Source organism: Dreissena polymorpha, chromosome 3 (assembly GCF_020536995.1).
Source record: "Dreissena polymorpha isolate Duluth1 chromosome 3, UMN_Dpol_1.0, whole genome shotgun sequence".
NCBI lineage: Eukaryota > Metazoa > Mollusca > Bivalvia > Myida > Dreissenidae > Dreissena > Dreissena polymorpha.
This window is the reverse complement of record NC_068357.1, coordinates 137,387,556-137,411,754: the sequence shown is the minus strand read 5'-3', so window position 1 is coordinate 137,411,754 and position 24,199 is coordinate 137,387,556. Positions and strand designations below refer to the sequence as shown.

At 34.6% G+C, this 24,199-nt stretch overlaps 1 protein-coding gene across 3 annotated transcripts in view; it reads left to right on the top strand.

Moving 5' to 3' along the window:
- The window catches only part of LOC127871615 (neprilysin-1-like), a 120,801-nt gene extending 116,091 nt beyond the window's left edge, over nucleotides 1–4,710 (top strand). For all 3 annotated transcript variants that reach the window (XM_052414713.1, XM_052414712.1, XM_052414714.1), the window contains one exon: nucleotides 403–4,710. In XM_052414713.1, coding sequence (XP_052270673.1) covers nucleotides 403–502 — 100 coding nt within the window. In that variant the 3' untranslated portion in view covers nucleotides 503–4,710. The remainder of the gene's footprint in view (nucleotides 1–402) is intronic.
- The last annotated feature ends 19,489 nt before the right edge of the window (nucleotides 4,711–24,199 follow it).

Here is a 24,199-nt window from a genome sequence, read left to right as displayed (position 1 = left end):
ATAAATACTTGGTTTAGGATTCCATTTGGGGCTAGTTGGATCTTGGTCAATGTAAAGGAAATTAGAGTATATTTTCAGCACGATAACATGACTCCTGATGGGTTATTAAGCTGAAATTATGTGTGTTGATAGCTTAAATGTGGAATAAGTTTGCGATTGCATTTGGGGCCAGATCAAGGTCCCGGTCACTGTAACTCAAAATCGAAAAACTTGTTCTGAATTTGATAGGTGGTATTAGACTGAAATGTCCTGAATAGGTAGCTGACCGTAAAACTCAGCTTGGTATTGCAGGATTATTTTATTTAAACCTGATTTTCATGGAGTTGCCATGTTATTCTTGATTTGCACCCAAAATATATTTCACAATAGGAGATTTTATGAACATTCTTTATTTGTTTTCAGGGCACAGATACCTCTTGCGAACTCCTATGACTTTGCCAAGGCTTACCAATGTCCTGTTGGGTCTGAAATGAACCCAGTGCACAAGTGTGCTGTCTGGTGATCTGACACAGTATGTTGCAATGTAACCTGGTATTGTGCAGTGCAACCTGTTATGCTGGAGTGTAACCTAGCTGTTACGTTGGATTCTAACCACATGTAATGTGTTTCAGTGTAACATGTCATAGGGGGGTGTAATCTTTACAGAAAGTATAGACCTGTGAAAAAGGATCATACAAATTGATAGCAAATACCGGTATGAAATTACATTCAAAGATGTACACATTGCTTTGATATAATATAGAAAAATGTTCCAGAAAAAGTTTTGTTTTTTTTGTCTCATATGCGAAGGTGGTGTCACTAGAATAAAGCATTTTGTTTGAACAAGAATACACCCTAAGTTTTTATCAAATCTGTGTAGCACTGAACATCTTTGCTCGGCACACAGACAACACTTGGCATCAATCAATAAAAATGTGGCCAACACACATTATGTTGTGTCCCAATTATCTTGAAGTTCAAAATGTGACATTTATTACATTTTATGGGGTTGTTCAAGTTGAAGTTACGCAAATGTACTCCTATGGGTGCATTTAGGTTCTAGCTGCTAGGGAATGGCTGCAGGACTTTGTGCATGCAATTATATAAATTATGTACATATAGATTTCAGTTTATCAAGACATTGCCAAAATAGTTGTAACAATTATGACAATTCACTCTGCTTAAAACAGTGTTCATACTGGAAAATGTATGGAAAACATGTAGCAATGAAAGCTGCATGAGAAATGGTGTACAGCTGGCAGATAAAATCATGACTTGAGTACAGCTGCCAAGGACACATTAGAATATAGATTGATTTTTGGTATTGTTCATTTGTGCCCAAAAATATTGTTGCTAAGGTAACTGTATACGGCATTTTAGGAGCTTATGTTCAAAAATGGTAGTAGACATGGTTGTTATGGCAACTGAAAAACCCAAAAAGTATTGTTGTTATGGGTAAATGCATGTGCATGAAATGAGGCGACGTCATTCAGCCAAGATTGACCAATGTTTTGGAAATTTTACAGCGCTAAATGAATTAAACATAAGAGTTTAAAATATTTGCCATGGCATTTGTGAAACTTACAGTGTCAGTATTGTTTGCAGAGTATATACTGAGAAGTAAATAATTGATAGGTTATTGTAAAGGACTTGCTTCATTATTGTAAAGGACTTGCCACTGTCATGTTGTGAACAAGAATTGGAATTGTAAATAATATTTGAAATGAGTATCAACTAAATTTGGATGATGTTATACCTCGGCTTTACATGGTGACTGTGTTTAGTCAATGCTTACATATTTTATATTTATTGATGATATGTTTATGCTAAGAACTTTTGTTATGTGTACAAAATGACAATTATGTTTGATTAGATCTTTCATTAATGATATGTGTATAAAATGACTATTGTTTAGGGCTTAGATGTCTCATTGATAATGTGTGTACAAAATTACTGCATAAGTTTTTTGCTTAGTTCTTTCATTGATGATATTTGAACAAAACACTTGTACCAGTACTTGTAAAATGTCTTTTGACATATGTACCTTTGCGTGTCTCTTGAACATTTCTTAGATATATGTTTGCAATCGTATAGGGGGTTTGTATAAAACATTTCTCTCACATGGCATTTTCTAACATTTTGTTAAGTCTTTTATAGAATTATCTGTTATAGATCCCTCTCTCTCTCCAATCTATGTTTTGTACCTAATTGTTTTGATATTTAATTTATTATACACTTTTAAGCAAACTATTATAATTGTGTGTCAACCAATTAGTTTTTTATCTAAAACAAATTATTTGTTATATCTTTAACTTAACACTTGTAATTTGCTGCCGGACCTTAAAATTAAAACCGAAATTAAAGATGATAATTTTGCACTGTTTGATATTTGGAAACCTCCCACCCCCCTAAAACCCAATAAACATTTACCAGCTTTCATCAGATTGTTTGATAGTTTAGCTGAGACTTGATTTGTGGTTGAGAAATGAGTCCACAGTCATTAGTGTCTTAAATATTTTGTCTAGTCAGTCATTATCATATTATTTTCTGACATGTGTAGTTGTGCTTTTTTGCTGAGCTAGTCGTAAACCTGTTGATTAGTTGTCTCATTCTGTTTAGAGTGTAGATTTCAAATCATTTTTAGTCTTAACATTAGAGGTAACTGGTTTTAATCAAGATAACATTCTATTCACTCTATATCTAGACTTAACTTGCTACACATTGTCTAGGCGGCAACTGTAATTTTGTGACCCGCTAAGAAATTTTGCAGCCAGTAAAGTCGAGATATAATCATGTTCTTGCTAACACAGCTGGAAAGTGAGAGGCATTTAAACAATTAATACAAGTGATAAAGGGTATCAAACGGCGAAAAATTTCTGTCTCGGCATGGATGTCGCCATCTTTTTTGTCACATGATAACCCCCTCTGTACATTAGTTTATTTTTTAATTTTGTGAAGATATAAAAGTTAACTTGAAATTGGGATTTGTGACCATGTTTATTTTGAAGGCCAGATGGGGGTAATCAATTAACATGTACACGTCCGATGTTCCATGTGAAAGGAAAACTCATTTTTGTGTGATAAGATTTCAGTTGAGTTGATATCAAAGGCAAAACTTCAAAATAATGCAATATTTAAAAGAAGACAACATATTTGAAGTGAATATACTACATGTATATGATATGTCAATCATACAGTTTGTTTCCCTCAAATTGCTGGCTCTGATCAATAGCTTTGATTTTAAGTGACATTATTAACATATTTTGGGGGGAAGAAAATCTTGTTTTACAGAAATGTTATTATTACAACTTGTGTATTTGTTATTTTGTAGTTATTTTGTGTACATGTATGTCTCAAGTAGAAATATGCTCATTTTAGTAATAAATATATGCTTTATATAAAATGATTTAAATGTATGAAATTGCATATCTCTTGTATAACAATTGTATTGTTCTGTTTTTCAATTTAAAACCTATTTTAAATGTAAAATGTTTAAGGTTTCTTCAAATTTTCATTTACATAAATCGTTTTTATGCCCCCGAAGGAGGGCATATAGTGATCGGACTGTCAGTCTTTCCGTCACACTTTGCATTTAGGTTTCGAAAAATGCTCATAACTTCTATCTCACTTCAGATAGCAACTTGATATTTGGCATACATGTGTATCTCATGGAGCTGCATGGTGGTGATAGGTCTAGGTCAAGGTCATCCTTCAAGGTCAAAGGTAAAAAAAACGAATTCAAGGGAAGTAATAAGCTTTAAAGGGAGATAATTATCTGTACCTGCCAAATGATAAAAAAATAAAGAAATCAATCAAAGCGGGGCAGTAGGGGGCATTGTGTTTCTGACAAACACATCTCTTTTTGAATATAATATTTATATTTAAATTTAACTAAATATATAGTAACATAATAATTATGTATGGTTTAAGAGTTCTAATGACAAGAGATGGAATTCAGAAATAATCGTAATCAAATATATTCTTGTTTATTTATTAGTCAATAAACAGTGATTTGTTTTTTTTAGAAATGGGCATTTATTAAAAGCAAAAGATGTTGATTGACTAATAAATAGCAAGACCAAAATGTATTATCATTCAAACAAGATTGATAAATATAAGTGTGCTTCAAATGAAAACTAAATATTTGTGTTGTCTTTTGGAGCTTTGTTCTGCATTGTGTCTATGTTGGTATCCTGGGAAAACTGGGCTTATAAGTGCATGTGCATAAAGTGTCATCCCAGATGCCTGTGCAGTCTGTACAGGCTAATCAGGGTCAACACTTTCTGCTTACATGGAATCGTTCATTAAAAGGAAGTCTCTTAATTGAAAATCCAGAGTAGGCGGAAAGTGTCATTCCTGATTAGCCTGTGCGGACTTCACATGCTAATCTGGGATGATACATTAAGAACATGCACTAAGCCCAGTTTCCTCAGACCAAGGTTCATGTAAAGGCAAGCAAGGATCATGTGAGGCTGTTACATCAAATGCATAGCCCTTTACCTGTTAGATACTTATTTTGACGCTTTTGTAGTCCCTTAGCAAATTAAATTAAATACTTTTCTTACTAGATGCAAGTTTTAAAGGCTTCATTTACAACCGTTAAGTACTGAGGAGCAGCAAACAGCATAAAACCTGAAGAGATTAGCAGTTACTCGCAGGCTGTTCTGGTTTTATGCTGGTTGCAAAAGCCATTGTCACTAAGCTTCTTATGGGGGAAAGGCTTACACCAGCTGACCTGGTCACTCCACAGAACATGCATATCTGACCTGGTCGCTCCACAGAACATGCATATCTGACCTGGTCGCTCCACAGAACATGCATATCTGACCTGGTCGCTCCACAGAACATGCATATCTGACCTGGTCGCTCCACAGAACATGCATATCTGACCTGGTCGCTCCACAGAACATGCATATCTGACCTGGTCGCTCCACAGAACATGCATATCTGACCTGGTCGCTCCACAGAACATGCATATCTGACCTGGTCGCTCCACAGAGCATGCATATCTGGAGATATTGTCTGCATCTATAGAACATCATATCATCTTATTTCATGCAAGGGAAATAAATGTTATCCTATAAAAATATTGACTAAGGATATTTCTTATTTACATGAAAAAAACAACAGTTTTCTCTTTTTAATGGTATAAAATATTTTGGTGCTTTAATATTTACATTGGTTTTCCATCTGCCAATTAATGTATCCTTTTTAACAGACAAATTAAAATAGGGCATTTTTATGCTCCCGAAAAAATTTATTTTGGGGGTCGCCGCTTCGTCTGTCCCTGTGTCCGTCCATGCACAATTTTTGTCCGGGCTATTTCTCAGCAACTAATGACCGGAATTCAATGAAACTTTATGGGAAGCTTCACTACCAAGGGGAGATGTGCATATTATCAGCAGTTCAGGTCGGATGATTTTTCATTTTAACAACATTGTTAATTGCCTAGAATTTTTGTTTTAAGTCAATAATTTACAATTGTTTATTAAATTGTAAAGGCTTTGGAAAGCATAAGGCATGGTGATAAAAACTTAAGTGATGTTGAGATAAATTTAAGACCTGTCTTGCCTAAACTTTTTTACTGGACTAATCCTGGACTGGATTAGTTTAAACCTATTTATCTTATTCTCCCTTGCACTGAAAGCTTTTGGCTTATAAAGACACTTCAAAGTGTGTATCTTGGGAAGCTTCACTTTGCATGTTTGGATAGGTTCAAAGAATTCTCCTTAACTGGGGGTTATACCCAGGACCTCTCGGTCAAGTAACAACACGCAAATAAGCTCATGCAAAAATGGATGTTATGCCATATGCAACCAGTGTAGATCCAGACCAGCCTGCACATTCACGCAGTCTGGTTGGGAGCTATCCAGTCCACTCATATGTCAAGCAAGGTTTTGCGCAGTCTTATTTGCAGACTAAACTTCTGACCAGGCTGGACTGGAGCTATGCTGACCACATATGACACAATACCATTTTTGCATAACCCAAGTCAATTGGTTATAGTAATTGTAGTGGCTTGTATGTATGTTGTTGTAAAGCTTACCAAGACAGACAATGTCATTTTGATTTGAGGCCTTTACAGCACTAAGGTTAGCTTACTTACTTGTGATCCAAATTCCTTGGTATCGTAATCTGAATAATTGTTTATTTGCTGATAAATATTTAATAATTCAAAGAAATTTAATAATCCTTAAAGTTTTGTTTTGATTTCAGAGATAATTATTCATAATACATTGTGAGCTTGCTTTGTTATGTTTTTGTGCCATATATATATACTGGTAAAGTTATGTTCATGCTGACCTCTTGAATTTGCTAGTCATATGTTTAGTTTATAACAGACATATTTGAAGTACATTTTGTTATATACATGTATGTATTATTTGCAAGTGTCGGCAATTGTTTTTATATCTATCATTTCATATTGCATGTTTAAGCTGTTACCATAAAGCGTTTCATTTCAGCATGTATTTTGTTGTTTTTCCACTTTCTTTTTTATTATAAATGAGCCGTGAAAAGGGGGTTCAATGCATGTGCATAAAGTGTTGTCCAAAATTAGCCTGTGCAGTCCAAACAGGCTAATTAGGGTTGACTATTTTCGCCTAAACTGGATTTTTGCTAAGAAGTGACTTTCTTGAAACAAAACTATTTTAAAAGCGGAAAATGTCGTCCCTGATTAGCCTGTGCAGACTAGGCAATCTGGGATGACACTTTATGCACATGCATTAAACCCCCTTTTCACAGAGAATCTATCATTCCCCTCTAATCTTTGCTCACATGATCATCGCATATTGATTTATTATTATAGTATGTGTATTACTGTGCTTCCTATTACTATTGACATCTTAATGCACTTCAAGATCTACAATCTAGCTTCCATTCCGTAATTAACTACAGCAATGTTATTTAGTTAGTACATATCAATGTATATATATATAAGGAAGTATTAACATTGATCTTGTAGTCCAAATTAATTAATGATTACCTTTTGTCAATGTTGGAACCATTTCTTTAAAACACTTAATTGATTATCTTACAGTTACGAAGTTATAACTAAAAAGAAGTAATTTCATTTTAATTTGCATTCATTACTGGATAGAATACAGCATAGAAAAACTGTAGTTATTTACCAGTGACTTCGGCTTCACATATTACTTTTTAGCTCGACTATTATATATGAAAATATATAGTGGAGCTATCCTACTCGCCCCGTCGTTGGCGTTAGCGTGAGCGTGCAAATGTTAAAGTTTGCGTACCACCCCAAATATTTCCTATGTCCCTTGACATATTGCTTTAATATTTTGCATACTTCTTACCAACATGACCCCAACCTATTAACAAGAGCAGACAACTGTATCAAGCATTTTGTAAGAATTATGGCCCTTTTTTCACTTAGAATATGCGTATTATTGATAAATCTATGTTAAAGTTTGCGTACCACCTCGAATATTTTCAATGTCCCTTGACATATTGCTTTCATATTTTGCAAACTTCTTGACTAACATGACCCAAATCTATAAACAAGAGCAGACAACTGTATCAAGCATTTTGTAAGAATTATGGCCCTTTTTCCATTTAGAATATGCATATTATTGATAAATCTATGTTAAAGTTTGCATACCACCTCAAATATTGTCAATGTCCCTTGACATATTGCTTTCATATTTTGCAAACTTCTTTACCAACATGACCCCATTCTATAAACAAGAGCATACAACTGTATCAAGCATTTTGTAAGAATTATGGCCCTTTTTATGCCCCCGGATCGAATGATCGGGGGTATATTGTTTTTGGCCTGTCTGTCATTGTATGTGTGTGTGTGTGTCCCAAAACTTTAACCAAAGCTTTAACCTTCCTCATAACTTTTGCAATATTGAACATAGCAACTTGATATTTGGCATCCATGTGTATCTCATAAAGCTGCACATTTTGAGTTGTGAAAGGTCAAGGTCATCCTTCAAGGTCAAAGTTAAAAAAAAAAAAATTCCAAAACTTTAACCCAAACTTTAAACTTCTTCATAACTTTTGCAATATTGAAAGTAGCAACTTGATATTTGGCATGCGTGTGTATCTCATGGAGCTGCACATTTTGAGTGGTGAAAGGTCAAGGTCATCCTTCAAGGTCAAAGGTCAAAAAAAAATCAAAGCGGCACATTTGGGGGCATTGTGTTTCTGACAAACACATCTCTTGTTTGTCTTAGTAACTGAATATTTTGTTAAATTTTGTGTTTAGGTCCACTTGACTTCTAAAGTATCAAAACTATTGCTTTCAATCTTCAAATATTTTCTTACTATCATGAGGGTACTGTACCTGGCAAGTTCAATTCGACCTTTGAATGACCTTGACTTTCAAGGTAAAAAGAATAAATTTTAGTTCAATTGCCATAACTTCTTTATTTATGATCAGATTTTATTAATACATTGACAAAACAACACTTACCTGAATACCACAATGGATTCCACCCAAACAATACCCCACGCCTAAGCCGAGAATCCCTGCCCCACCCCCTCCCCCCCCCAAAAAAAAAAATTTAGTTTTTCCTTTTTTTATTTTTGAAAGATAGTCTAATAAATGACCACACCCCACATTATACCCCCTCTCATCCCCCCTACCCAACCCAAAAAGAATATTTTTAATTGAAATATGGTTAAACTAAATATTTATTTACTTTATTTATGAAAGACCGTCCAAACTTCCCACCCAAGCTATTGCTATCAAACTTAAAATAAAATCTTATTACTTTGTTTTATGTCTTTACAAATGTTCAAGAGATTGTGGAAAATATACCTGAACTAATACCTTGACCTTATTGAATAATTTGAACAATTTCCCCATGATGGCTTACGTTATACTGTCAAGCACTAGAATAGTCGAGCGTGCTGTCCTCTGACAGCTCTTGTTTAAATACTGGTTTGACAGGTATTTTTGTTTAAAAATTACATTCGATCTTTGGATTCTTTAAAGATTTTACGACTTGCACACATATAGGTGTATCCCCCTCCCCCCCAAAAAAATGAAATTATTAAAAGCCAGCAAATTTTATTACCGGTAACTGATATATCTGAAATGCTGAATAAAACGGACAATTTGAAATCTAAATATGCAATTTTTTTATTAAAACATTACTGGAATATGACAAAATGGTGAAGTAATGTACATAATCTATGTTTGAAGTGTGTTCTTAAATTTCTTTAAGGATTAGTCACTACAATATTCATACTTGACTTGGTTACTTTTTGTATAACATACACAAAGCGTTGTTGGTTATTTGATATTAGAGACAAAATTCTGTAGCCTATGTTACGTTTTAGAGCTGTTTAATATTATTTATACAAGTATTGTTTGCTGGTGTCGTGTGGTTGTACATGTACATATTAAATATAATAGAAAGCTATCTGTAGTTGTTATTGATCAATGCTAGAAAGTGTAGATGTATTAACCCTTAAAGCGCTGGAGCGGAATTTTAAAGGCCTTTGCAAACAGTTTGGATCCAGATGAGACGCCACAGAACGTGGCGTCTCATCAGGATCCAAACTGTTTGCTATTCTGATAGTATTCTTTGAAAAAAAATCGAAGAAAATGCTAATTTTAGAAATTCTGCAGACGACATTTTAGCAGACGACAAATTTCCCAGCATGCAAAGGGTTAAATGAATGATGCCCCTGAAGTATCTTTCGGCCCAAAAGTGTGATCTTTTCAATCAAAGTAAAAATCAAGTTAAAGTTTGAGTTGAAACCCTTAAACATTTTTTTAAGTTTTGATCTGCACAATAAAACGTCTCTGTGCATGGGACTCTGGACAAATAAAATACTAAGGAAAATAACTACAATAAATGAAGAGAGAGAGAGAGTTATAGTTGTGCTTACTCTTTGGATCTACGAAGTTGCATCTCAATATGTGTAGCTGGAATAGAATTGTCGAGATGCCAAAAAAAATTAACAGGGGAAAATAACTATGAAAATATTGAAAGAATGTGTTAAAGCACTTTATACTCTGCAATTACTTTCAAATACATTTATCAGCATATAAAGTTTCGTTCGGATTTATTCAATACTTTTTTAAGGTTATTTTTGGCACCATTAAAAAATACAGAAATTATATTCCTGCAAATAAGACAAAAAAGACGCATGAAGAATATTCTTTGCCTATTGATTTTTGTATTAAAATTAAAAGAAAACTTGCGTTATAAATAAAGTTATTGGCTGATCACAGATGTTATTACAATTTTATTATTATAAACATCGCATTAAAAGTAAAAACAGAAGCAGTTTAGATGATGTACTCATAACCATTCAGACGATGTACTCAAACAAAAAACGTTAAGACGATGTAGCCTATTTTCCAAATTTCTCGCCACAGATCTAAAAAAGCTTAAACAACGAGGAAAATATTGTACAAAATATTCTAAGCATGTTATCAATAAAAACTGTTTGTATTTATTACGTTGTTTGTCGTCTTGAATAGCAAACGCGTCAAAATAAAGTATGTTCAGACGATGTACAATTTTCATTGTTTATTGTGTCTGAATGTTTGAGAAAACTACAGAAATATAAGAAAAACGACAATTACCAGACTACATAAGGAGACTTAGCGGGTACTTTGTGCATAGTTATCATTAATTAAGATTTTATAAAAATATGAGAATACATTGATTTTCGTCATTAAGCGAGAGCTTTTTCCGCCATTTTGTGCGTACGATGTACTTTTGTGATCACGTGATTCCCCGCAGTGAGCACGTCATACATAAAAATGTATGTACTGACATAAATTAAAAACGAATACCTGTAACTGAAACATTTTCTTATCCCTTTGGAATATGATAATGGGTTTGTATAAATGTGAAAGATAAATGTGAAACTCATATGATATGTCTGATCAGTACAGTCTATATGACCATATATTTTCCAGTTTTCGAGTCACCCAATCGCCGGATCTTCGCCTAGTACACGAGCTAAAGGGATCTTTTCATGGTTTGGTAAATTGACAAAATTGAAAAAATTGTTTCAGATTCGCAAATTTTCTTTTTAGTTATGATATTTGTGGGAAAACAGTAATACTGAACATTTACCATGGTCTTATATGACCAGTATATGCATCTTTTGACGATTAAAAAAAGAAAATTACGAGGCGTTGCAACGCGAAACGATTGAATAATTTGGAGAGTTCTGTTGTCGTTTGAATTTGTGAAACTACGAAGATTGCTAATATTAAGTATAATATACGCATCATATGTATGCTTGGCAGAATAGCTCAGTTGGCTTAAGCGTTTTTACTTTATGATTCTGGGGGTCACTGGTTCGAGACCTGCTGCGGGCTACTTTTTTTCCTTTTTTAAATTTTATTTTGGATTTTTATTGGAGTTTTTAAAGTTTAATGTTTACACTTATCGTTATAACGCATTTAATGACAAACTTCAAAACATGCCAAAATCTGTGAAAAGGCCCCTTTAAACATTTTTAACTAACGTTCTTTGCAGCGAAACGGTTGATCAAAAGCATGTGTAATTATGTACTTATGAAGGTACTAAGGCCATTCACTAATACATAAGATAACATGTCATGAAACATCACTCTGCTAAAATTGCTACTCAAAGATAAATATCATCAGCGATGCAGGTCTAAAATTCTTTTAATTCAACCAATAAAGTGATTAAGGGTCAGATGAATCGCACTTCGAGTGTTCGTTATAATTGCGTAAAAGTAAGTGCTCCATGTAAGTAGAGTTCAAGATAAAGGTCCATTCTCTTATTAATTTTGTGGCTACGCATTAGTATCGTCTTGATGATGCGATTCTAATGAGCACCAACGACATAGGATATTATGAAGAAAAAAAGTGTATTCGCCTCTTAAAGACCCCTTCGTTCCACATGTGGTTAGCGTGTGGCTATGATATTAATTAGTGAAAACTTCATTTTGGATGATAAATAATCATATTATAACGAAAAATCAACTTTTCTGAAAAAACTCGAAATCATTCCGAAAACAGGGTGCATCGCTTTGAACAGCCATTACTTCATCAATTTTGCAGCGATGTTCACTATCTCTGTCTTATTCAACACATAAATGAATTTCCTTTCTGGAAATGTACATGTCTTGCAATACTTTTACAAATATTGGGTCAACTTTTAAGAAATAACACGATGCACAACTCGCAGTGATCCACTTGACATCCATCAGACCGGATCTAAGACTGAAATCTTCACAGAGTAAAGGCCATTATCCCTGCAAAGTTCACGGACCTCGATACCATAATTCAATAAAACGTATGAAAAAACATTCTTACCGTGCTTGCCGTTGCATTATGCATCAAAACTAACTGTCCAGCGCCGTTTGAAACCTTTGTTTACATACATTTCAACCAACCGACATTTTAAACACGAGAGCGATTTCATTGGTCCAATGCGAAGGTGTGTCTTTAAACCTGGAGATTTCATTCATGAATCCTGTCTGATCGCTGTCAAGTAGGTCACGCTGATTGTGTATCGTTTTATTTCTTAAAATTTTACCCAGCATGTGTAGAAATATAACTATATATAATATATATATATTTATATATATACTAATACATAGTTCCAGTTACGCGGTCTCAGTAGTTTTCAGACTATACTTAAGGGGTCAATATTAACAAGAAATATCTTTAAAAAAGATATACGGCGTTGATAGTTCAATTAATGAGATCAACGATAGTGAATGTCTTTTTCTGTGCAGTTCTTAGCTTCATCACACGCAGTACGGGATGTTACGCGGAGTTTTCGCGGCTTATTTTACATTATTGACGATGCTGCGAAGCATCGTCTAAGTTATCATATCATGAAAAAAATCTTCACAATGGCAACCTATGCAAAAGACCGAGCCAGTCCGATTGAGATAGCTCGATTTTTCTAATCGGCACACCTCGCTGATTATCATTGATAAAGGTATAGGAAACTCAGCTATAAATAGGACAGCATATTCTGGGTAAAGATTTAATAATAGTTTGAAAACGTTAATTTTAAATCAGTTATATTCAATCCATTATATGTTTATAGATCAATGAAACAACTATGCATTTTCTGTATTGTATTTGACATTTGTCATAATTCAGTTAATAAATTACTAATTAAAACGTGTAAAATAAACTTTCAACGCGATCATGAGTGTAAAGAAAACGAATTATTTCGAACCTGCCATTTGTAAAAGTTGTAGCGACTATGGTATATAAACAGCATAATAGCCGTATCATATCTGTGATACTCGTCCTTTTGCGTGCTTTCTCATTTTGCATATTTAATAAACTTTTCAAACATAAACTACAGAGTCACATCAGTGCACATACTATGTTTGACAATTCATTCGTTTGTTGGATATTGTTTGCTGTTTTAAACACGTATTAGGTCATATCGCGGAGATTTAGTTAACCTTACCATGTGTTCATGGGCGAACTCACGTATTCAAGTGCTCTTACGACTATGTGCTCATACCCACTTTCGATCGGGAATCATCATGAAATTATGGCCGTACTTAACGAACAAACGTGCCTAAGCTTATTGAATTTGAGAAAAAGAACAATAATCAAAAGAGAAAAAGTATATGTTCATGCACATGGGATTGTGAAATCACGTCCGTACACATAGCAATGCCCGACAAACCACTAATTAACTTAGGAAAGGAAACAACGAAATATAAAGTTTGGTATGATATACATGTGAAATTAAAGAGCACGGTGTAATTAAAGAGCATGTCAAGTTTTGAATTTATATGCTGAAACGTAATGTTATAACCATCACACGTTTTACTGTAACAGACAGTTTTTTAAGGATAAGTAGTACAGAAAATACACGTCGAATACCTTTTTTAAAGATATTTCTTGTTATATTTGATCGAAAATGTAACCCGCCTCCCAGTTTCGCTGAAAGGATCAAGTTCCCGTCGGGTACTACTTCCCCGTACCCCCAATTTTTTTTACGAACCCTACATTTTTCGTACCCAATTTTTTTTCGTACCCAAATTTTTGCTCGTAACCAATTTTTTTATCGTACCCAATTTTTTTCCTACCCAAATTTTTTTCGTAACCAAATCTTTTACGTACTTAATTTTTTGTTGGTATAATTTTTGTACCCAAAATTTTCGTACCCATTTTTTTCCTACCCAAAATTTTCGTACCCACATACACAATTGTGGTGATGTAGATAAACTTAAATAGAAGCTTTTATATCAATCCTCTTCAAAAGCATCGTCATACCAGTACTGTCAGTACTTTGATTACATATTGCTGGTCATAAACCTATTGATACAAAACAGAAAACCAAAAGAAGAATGGAAGTGAAATTAAAACATACAAGTCAACCAGCCACACGCGAAGTATCCGTATTTATAGGCGCGTTCTTCGAACAAACCTGTTTTAGTGGTTTGTCGGGCATTGCTATTTGATTCGATAATATACAATATCGAGAATCATCGCGCTCATGCTTAATACATTAGTCAATATGGTGGAATAATTATTGTTAAATTAATCAAAAATAATATTTATCATTGTATTGTTGAAAACACATTAAGAATCTATTATTGACATACCATAATTATATTGCTGAATATCTTCATTTAACATATTTCTGGTCTAAAGAAAATTGCAGGTCACCTAGTTCACTGATAGCGTCTTTATCGAGACCTCAAAGACCTCGTGAAGAGGCCGGTAGGACCTGTAAATAAACTCTGATTTAAGAAAAACAACACTGGCCGCGACGTAGCGGATCCGTGGTCTAGTGGTAACACACTGGCTTCACAATCTAGAGATCGCTGGTTCGATCCCCCGCTGCACCTAACCTACTAACTCGTCTTTCGCATGAGACGTTAAACCGAGGTGCAGTGTACTAGGTGCTATACACCGGGCACTAAAAGACCCAGGGTCACCTCTGGAACGGGGTATCTCCTGTATCTTGCACTATCCCCCGTAACCAACTAACACGTCTTTCTGGGGGAGATGGCCATATGGGAGACACTCCCGGTGCACTCGATAAAAAGAAAAACAACAACATATATATTATATATTACGCCATTATTAAACGAAATGACGGATTCAGCTTCAGTTTGAAAAAAGGGCCTTATTTTATACGACCCGATGGCTTTCAAAGTCTCAATGAGCTTAAGTGCTCTTTGTACGACGAAATCATTCAAATTTTTAGGACATTTATTTTTGTCAATTGTTTTCTTTTTAAACTTTTTGTTTAAATATATATAATATTATCCACCAATATGATCATATATATGAAACTCGACCGTTCTGCATGTTTTATAGTGTTTTCTTGACTAATTGCGTTATTAAAAGTGTTGAGTGTTCATTGCCAATTTGAATCCCTGTTTATTGAAAAAAAATCAAAAAAATCATAATAACATCTACCTATCGTCAACGCCGGATGTCGTAAGATTGTGGGGTTGGGTTTGGTATTCGCACACAGCCGTCCATTGAAACTTCAGCCTCCGTTGCCAGCGGATGCAAAGGCTCGACTATTTATTGAACGTAATTTTCGTAAATATATTTTTATTACCGTACAATGCAGAATGTACTGACCTTTGCCAAACTCAGAAATATGAAACAAAATAAAATAAGTTTTTTAAACCACAAAATTCCTTTACTATGTGTTTGCTTTTTTTTAAATAACAGTGTATATGCAATTGTTTGATAATGCGGCGCTTGAACTATCATGATGTGCTGTATTTCATGATGTTTTCAAAATGAAAAATTGTTTTCAGAAATTAGTCTTTACTTTTTTGCACGGGTGCTTATTTTAACGTGGGCGTACAGCGATTCCGACAGACATTTTCTCATATCCTAGTTTCGACATAAATATAGACAACAGTTCCTGTGGATATTTTCCCCTACGCTATGTTGTACATGTATGGACCATCAGCGGTCAGCGGGCATTTGTCCTTGCACTGTTTGGAGATGGATGGACAACAGTTGCCATGGACATTTGTTCCTAAACCATTTTTATTCTCTCCCAAAATTTATTTTGGGGGGAGCATATAGTCGCCGCTTCGTCTGTCCGTCCGTGCACAATTTTTGTCCGGGCTATTACTAAGCAACTAATGACCGGAATTTAATGAAACTTTATGGGAAGCTTCACTACTAAGAGGAGATGTGCATATTATCAGCGGGTTCTGGTTGGATGATTTTTCACTGAGTTATGGCCCTTTGAAATTTTCCATTAACTTTACAAATAGTGCAATTCTTGTCCGGGCTATTTCTCAGCAACTAATGACCGGAATTCAATGAAACTTTATGGGAAGCTTTACTACCAAGAGGAGATGTGCATACTATCAGCGGGTTCTGGTCGGATGATTTTTCACAGAGTAATGGCCCTTTGAAATTTTCCATTAACTGTACATATAGTGCAATTCTTGTCCGGGCTATTTCTCAGCAACTAATGACCGGAATTCAATGAAACTTTATGGGAAGCTTCACTACCAAGAGGAGATGTGCATATTATTAGCGGGTTCTGGTCGGATGATTTTTTACAGAGTTATGGCCCTTTGAAATTTTCTATTAAAATTATTGTCCCCCCAACTACTGTGCCCTCAAGACGTTTCCTTTTATCTGAATATATAGTGCAATATTGTGACAAACAAACCTTTGGAGAGCATCACCCGTCTCCGACGGTTTCTTGTTAAAATTAATGGACAACAGGTTCTATTCTAATCTGTCAATACGCTTTATTGTTCCCTACCGGTTTCACCGGAGGGGACTTATAGTTTGCGCTCTGTGCGTTCGTCTGTGAGTATGTCACACTTTTCTAGATCCTGCGAAACTTTAAAAGTTCTGCATACTTTTCATGAAACTTGAAACATGGATAGATGGCAATATGGAGATTATGCACGTAATTTAATTTTGTTCCTGTGTCATAAATTCTGGTTGCTATGGCAACAATAAAAAGAAATCTGAGAATGGTGGAGCCGGTAGGGGACATATATTGCTTGGCAATAGTCTTGTTTAATATGGATGGACGGCGTTTCTTAAAAACATTTTTTCCTTCAGTATTTTTGACATGGTAGGACAACGTTCGCTACGGACATTTGTTCTTACACTTTTTGACGTATTCGGACATTGGTTCATACTGGCATTAGTTCAAACGCTATTTCTGACATAAACGGATAAAGTTACTATTGAAGAGTGTTCGTTCTCGTTGTTTCCTTTGGTTTATGACGGATTAAAATGCCATCGGTCCCTGCTTAACAGAGTTGCGATGATTTGAAAATTGATATATAGGGACACATTTTTAGTATCCTTTAGAATCTTTGTTTTTATTTAGTTTTCTTTGATGCTCAGGTTTGTATTAACATTTCAACGATCATGATCTTAGCAAACGGCGTGATAAAAGAATTTCTATCATATATATTGTTAAAGACCCGGAATTAAAAATAAAATATTCTCTTCATATAGGGTGTATCCGATCGAACGTGGATTTTAATGTACATATTTGCTATACGATTATACTTGTATAAGCATATTATGTGCATAAATACAACGCTGACTTACAAATAGAAGTACCGATAAATACCAAACATATTCGTGTCAAACTCTCTGAAAAACTTAAATTTCTACTGTTTTGCTGCAAATAAATAACAAAACTCATCCAAGGACTTCATTAGCAACATAACATTCTGAAAAATATTCCACTGGAATTACTTTGCTGCGATAGTAATTTTTTTTCCAAGTCTGTCATTAGCAACTCAGCCGGCATGCTAACCGTGGCTGCAATCGATGCATTCCACAATTTTTCAGTTGCCAACCTTTCTTATTTGGTAATACTAAGACTCGCCAATGGGTTTTGGTCAAGATTTGGATTCGTTTGTGCGTAAGCCCTCCATTACACGAAGTCTCCAAATTGTAGTCTAAAGCTCTATCAAATGAGTGCACCGGACCGGTTTTAATACATATGAACCATGCTCTGTGAAAAGAGGATTTAATGCATGTGCGTAAAGTGTCATTCCAGATTAGCCTGTGCAGTCCGCACAGGCTAATCAGGGACGACACTTTCCACGTTTATGAAATTTTCTTTTCAAATAAAGTCTCTTCTTAGCAAAAATTTAGTTTATGCGGAAAGTGTCGTCCCTGATTAGCATATGCGGACTGCACAGGGACGACATTTTACGCACATTCATTAAACCCCTTTTTCACAAAACACGGCTAATATTATACACATTTATTTTTAAATATGTACTACTGAGTTACATTAAAAAAAATCTACATCGGTTCACTTAAACGTGCGATCGAAGCACTGAATAAGTAGGCTCTCTAAGCATAATCACCTGTTTTTCATTATTCAGCAGAATCAAACAAGATATTACAACTAAATTGCCGATTTTCGACTAAAGGTTTACACTTATGATCACGTATGGCTTCGAAGCCTGGGTTATTTACGATATAACAACAACAACAATGAGAAGATCTTTTATTAGCTCTTAAATAAGCAATGCTTTTTAGCCATTTACAAAATAAAACAAGTGCAATACATGGATTACAAAAGATATGAAAATGAGGTTATGATAGAAGTTAAAGTAAAACATAAGTTTCATTACTGTAATATTGTTAATGACTGTTATCCATCAAATACTGAGATAAGAATAGAAGTTAACGAAGAAGATACAAAGGTAGTATCACTTAAACATTGTTATAGATTATATTTCATCAAATTCTAATAAATAAGTTGTGTATTGACAGGTCATATATTTTTTTATTTTTTCATTTATAGTTTTTCTAAAATATATCTGCTATGACTGAGGTGGATAATTTGCACAACAAAAATATCGTGTGCGCCAAAAATCAACAAAGTCCGTGATATGTGAACTTTGCTGCTTTCATCTGCATGTCATTTGTAATGAAAGAGCATTAACAGAACAGAATATTAATTCAACTGAAAAATTACAAGGTAATTGTTTGATAAAAATAAAATAAAAAGATACATGACATGATATATTTTTGATTTTAAGTATACATTTCTACTATTGATATATTGATATAAGTACAGAATCATTAGCGCGTTTACATTTGAGAAATTATACATGACATATGGGGTTTGATTTTTTTCATTATACATTAAATAATATCGTTCGATATACATGCTACATAAATAAGAAATCAACAATTAAACAATGCATTCAAAATATTGTGAAGAACATACACATACATTGTACATAACCATCCAAGAAGACTATGATATATCAACAATTGTTATACAAGTACTTTGTAAACTACCGAATGTATAATTGTAAGCTGTATTCGTTAATATGTCTCTAACTTGCAAGTTTTATGACAGTATATTGTTGTTGTTTTTTATAAATAGTTTATTTGTTTTCGCCTTGCATTTAACTAATATTCTTGAGCATACTCATGTGAGGTATATACATGTTTTAGAATATATTCTTTCCGTAAATGGTTATATACATTTTTCCAATGTTTTAGGGATTGTGTATACCAGCGGTTTGTCAGTTGCACTAGCTACGAAAACAAGGGGCACTTTTCCGGTTAGTGATTTTCGTAACTAATGTGAATGACCTACCGCTGGTTAACACAATCCCTAAATCGTTGAACGAGTAAACGACCTCAACTTCTTGCTAATGCTTAAACAATTTGTCATCTACACAAATCCCTCCTCCCTTGTCGAAAGATCACGACGTAAGTTTATTTTCGTTATTTACTGTTTAATTCCATTTTTGACAATATGAATGAAGACTTTTGTGGGAGTTGTATAAGCCGTCTTCAGATTCCGAAACGGATACAGCAATAAAACAAATAGCGAGTTAGTTAATATTATTACCCGTTTCTATATGTTATTGTACTTGCATGTTTTGACATCATTTAGACAGACAGACAGACATACAGACGGACGGACCGACGGACGGACGGACGGACGACAGACAGACAGACAGACAGGTAGGCAGACCGACCGACCGACCGACAGACAAGACAGACAAACAGAAAGACAAACAGACAGACAGACAGACAGACAGTTTATTCAGACTTATACACAAGTGCATCGTCTTCATACTAAGGTAAACATATTATTTTCTGTCACGTAACTAGGTATATCAAAATAACATTTAATAACATAAAACAGACATTTACGAATACACATACTAATAAACTATCAAAGCGGTAATGAAATTATTGAACTGAATTATTTAGAATCGCATATAAGAATCTTATCACAAGAGCTTCTATTATATAAGTTTGATATATTTACATACATTATAAATAACTGTTTTGTCACATGGAACTAATAACCTAAGGAATTTATATACAGATGGTTTTATATAAAATATCCGGCTTATATTTTTTTCCTTTAATCAGTGTAACATCGGCATATACTGGCATTCATCTTCTAAATCCAAGTCATTATAACATAAACAATAACGTTCATTTCGTGGCATGTTATTTTGGCGTATCTACCGGTTTGGATTCTCAAAGTATGTGCAGAGACTCTTAATCTTACAAAAGTTAATCTCGGATGTCTAGGAAGTCAATCTTTAAAAACTTTATACATATATAATACAGTACTATTATTAATTTTACCGTACCACTCTTGTTTAAACTTGTCAACAAGTCTACATTTGAACTCGCTTATAAAACTATCAACATGTACAACGTTTGGATTTTCAAAAACCTAACCATATCAAACATTATTTAACATGTTCTTGACATTTAAGACCCAGTTTGAATAACCTTTATTACAATCGCTCAAGGCTTGTTTGTACACAGTGTGCATTATAATATTATCTTTATCTTTATCTTATATTCATAACTTTAAACCAATATTTAATAATTTTAACAGACCTGTTTTCATACACATGGATATCTACACAATTCTACATAAACAGCAAATTACATGTATTTTTTTATTTTATTTTTAAATTCATATAGCGCCCTTTTCATACTCGAGATGTGCGTTCAAAGGCGCTTTACATTTTTCCCCGATCACTAGGTCATAAGTCGTCCGTTAACATCTTGGCGCAGTATGCAACCACGGCACATTGGCTTATTTCCCTCACAGGTACCCATTTATACACCTGGGTGGAGAGGAGCACATGTGGGATAAATTTCTTGCTCAAGGAAATTCCAGTGGTCAGGGCGGGATTCGAACCCGGGACCTCACGATCCCTAAGCCAGCGTCATACCATTAGACCACTGCTCCCACTGCCTATTACACTACATTACATGTATTTATTTTCACTTGTAGAAAGCGTTTGCAAAATTTCATATGTATACGTTCTAAATCATCGGACTTCGTATAGCCCCATACTTCTGAAGCATAATTTAATATAGAACCCACAATAGAGTCGATCAACTGGCGAAATATTTTCGGTTTTATGTCAAATTAATTGCATTTAGACAATAATGTACTCATGGCCTTAAGGGCTTTACCAACAAAATGCTCCTGGTTTAGTTTAAAACTTCCAGTATAATCCAATACTGTTCCTAAATAGTTACCGGTAAGTTTATCAACAACGTCAACATCATTACCATTGTATACCCATTTTTCGTTTTCTTTTAATCCACCTCTCTTCCGAAAGACCATTATTTTCGTTTTTGCAGTGTTCACATTAAACCCCAAGAATTGCAATATAAGTTTAAGATATATAAATGTGTTTGAGCTTCAGCAGGTGACTTGCCAAAAAAATAGCCATGTCATCAGCAAATAATAGTAAAATCAACACAATATCATCTATATTCAAACCAGGAAAAAGGGAAAAACAGATCGGCGAGGTTATCCTCGTCTTAAATAAGCCGAGGTTGCCATAAAAAAGACAATGTTCCTATATTGTTTTCACAAAGTATGACTTCACTATACATTGACCGTAAAATAGATAGTAATTTGCTTTCAATTCCTAAATGTATTAGCCTGTAGCAGTATGTTCCTATCTTTACATTAATGTGTATTTGGATAGTCCTCAAAGTCATCGGCCCATGAACTTTAGACGCTCGTTCAATACTATTGTATTTTTTTTAGAGAAACAGCTTGTTTGGATGTTAGTGGAATCCCTACATAATTATTTTGGTCGGGTTGGTCACTGATTTGTTACTTTACACATATCAAGTAAATTTCAAACACTTTACACGTCTCGTAAATGTAATGCCGCCATTTATCACACATGCGCACTCACACACTCACATAAAGATGACGATACATATTGACTGTCGATGATGCTGATATATAATTGCGATGAAGATGATGATAAAAATAAGACGACGACGTCGACGACGATGCTGCTGCTGATGAAGATGATAATGATGATGATGAGGTGGAGGTTGATGACGATGACAACAATTATGAGGATGATAATGATGATTCTCACATGTGTTTCACACTTTCCATCATCAATCTTCGCCGTTCAAAATTTGCCTTAATGAAGATCAATTTAAATTACACACATTTTCAATCAGTAACTTATATTTTAAAGGTCATGCCCATTTAATTCTATATTAAAAGTCCTTTAATTTTCGGACGAAACTTTAACAAGAGGGCCATGATGGCCCTGTATCGCCTCACTGCTGAAAAAAGGCTGAAACAAATATTCTCTGCATGTGCAAATACTTAAATATAGCCCCTATTTAAGCACATGTACACTTTTGTGACCCCCTGGGCTTGGTCAGATTTAACCCCAGGGGCATAATTTGAGCAAACTTTGTAGAGGACTACTTTATCTCACTACATGTACATACAAAATATGGTAGCCCTAGGTCCTAGAGTTAGGGACAAGAATATTTTAAGTTTTCACAAAATAAGCAGGATATAAGCGTATATAATGTTCAATTTTGTGACCCGCGGGTCAGGGTTAAATTAGAGCCAAAGGGCATAATTTGAACAAATTTGGTAGAGGACTATCAGATGTTACTGCATACCAAATTTGGCAGCCATAGTCTGAATGGTTTTCAACAAGAGGATTTTTAAAGATTTCACAAAATAGGCGCTTTATAAGTGTTTATTCAATTTTGTGACCCCCCAGGGCAGGGTCAAAGTTGACCCCAGAGGCATTATTTGAACAAATTTGGTAGAGATTTATAAGATGTCACTACATACCAAATTGGTAGCCATATGCCCAATGGTTATGGACAAGAAGATTTTTAAAGTTTTCACAAAATAGGACCCATATAAGCGTATGTTCAGTTTTGTGACTCCCCGGGCAGGGTCAAAGTTTACGCCAGGGGGCATAATTTGAACAAACTTGGTAGAGAACTGTAAGATGTCACTACATACCAAATTTGGTAGCCCGATGCCTTATGGTTAAGGACAAGAGCATTTTTAAAGTTTTCACGAAATAGGCACTATATATGCATATAATCGATTTTGTTGCCCCCAGGGCAGGGTCAAATTTGACTCCTGGGGCATAATTTGAACAAACTAAGTGCAGGACTATACAATGTCACTACATACCAAATTGTGTAGCCCTAGGCCTAATGGTTATGGACAAGAATTTTTTTAAGTTTTCACAAAATAGGCAATATATAAGCATATGTTCAATTTTGTGACCCCCCGAGCAGGTTTAAATTAGACCCCAGGGATAAAATTTGAACAAATTTGGTAGAGGACTGTAAGATGTCACTACATACCAAATTTGAAAGCGCTAGGCCCAATGGTTATGGACAGAAAGATTTTTTAAGTTTTCACAAAATAGGCCTTATAAACGCATATGTTCAATTGTGTGACCCCCGGGGCAGGGTCAAATTTAACCCCAGGGGCATAATTTGAAAAAAATTTGGTAAAGGACTATTAGATGTCTCTATATACCAAATTTGATAGACCTAGGCTCAATGGTTATGGACGAGAAGATTTTGAAAGTTTTCACAAAATAGGCCTTATATAAGCATATGTTCAATTTTGTGACCCCCGGGGCAGGATCAAATTTGACCCCAGGGTCATAATTTGAAGATATTTGGTAGAGGACTATTCGATGTCTCTACATACCAAATTTGATAGCCATAGGCCCAATGGTTATGGACGAGAAGATTTTGAAAGTTTTCACAAAATAGGCCTTATATAAGAATATGTTCAATTTTGTGACCCCCGGGGCAGGGTCAAATTTGACCCCAGAGGCATAATTTAAAAAATTTGGTAGAGGACTATTAGATGTTTTAACATACCAAATTTGATAGACCTAGGCCCAATGGTTATGGACGAGAAGATTTTGAAAGTTTTCACAAAATAGGCCTTATATAAGCATATGTTCAATTTTGTGACCCCCGGGG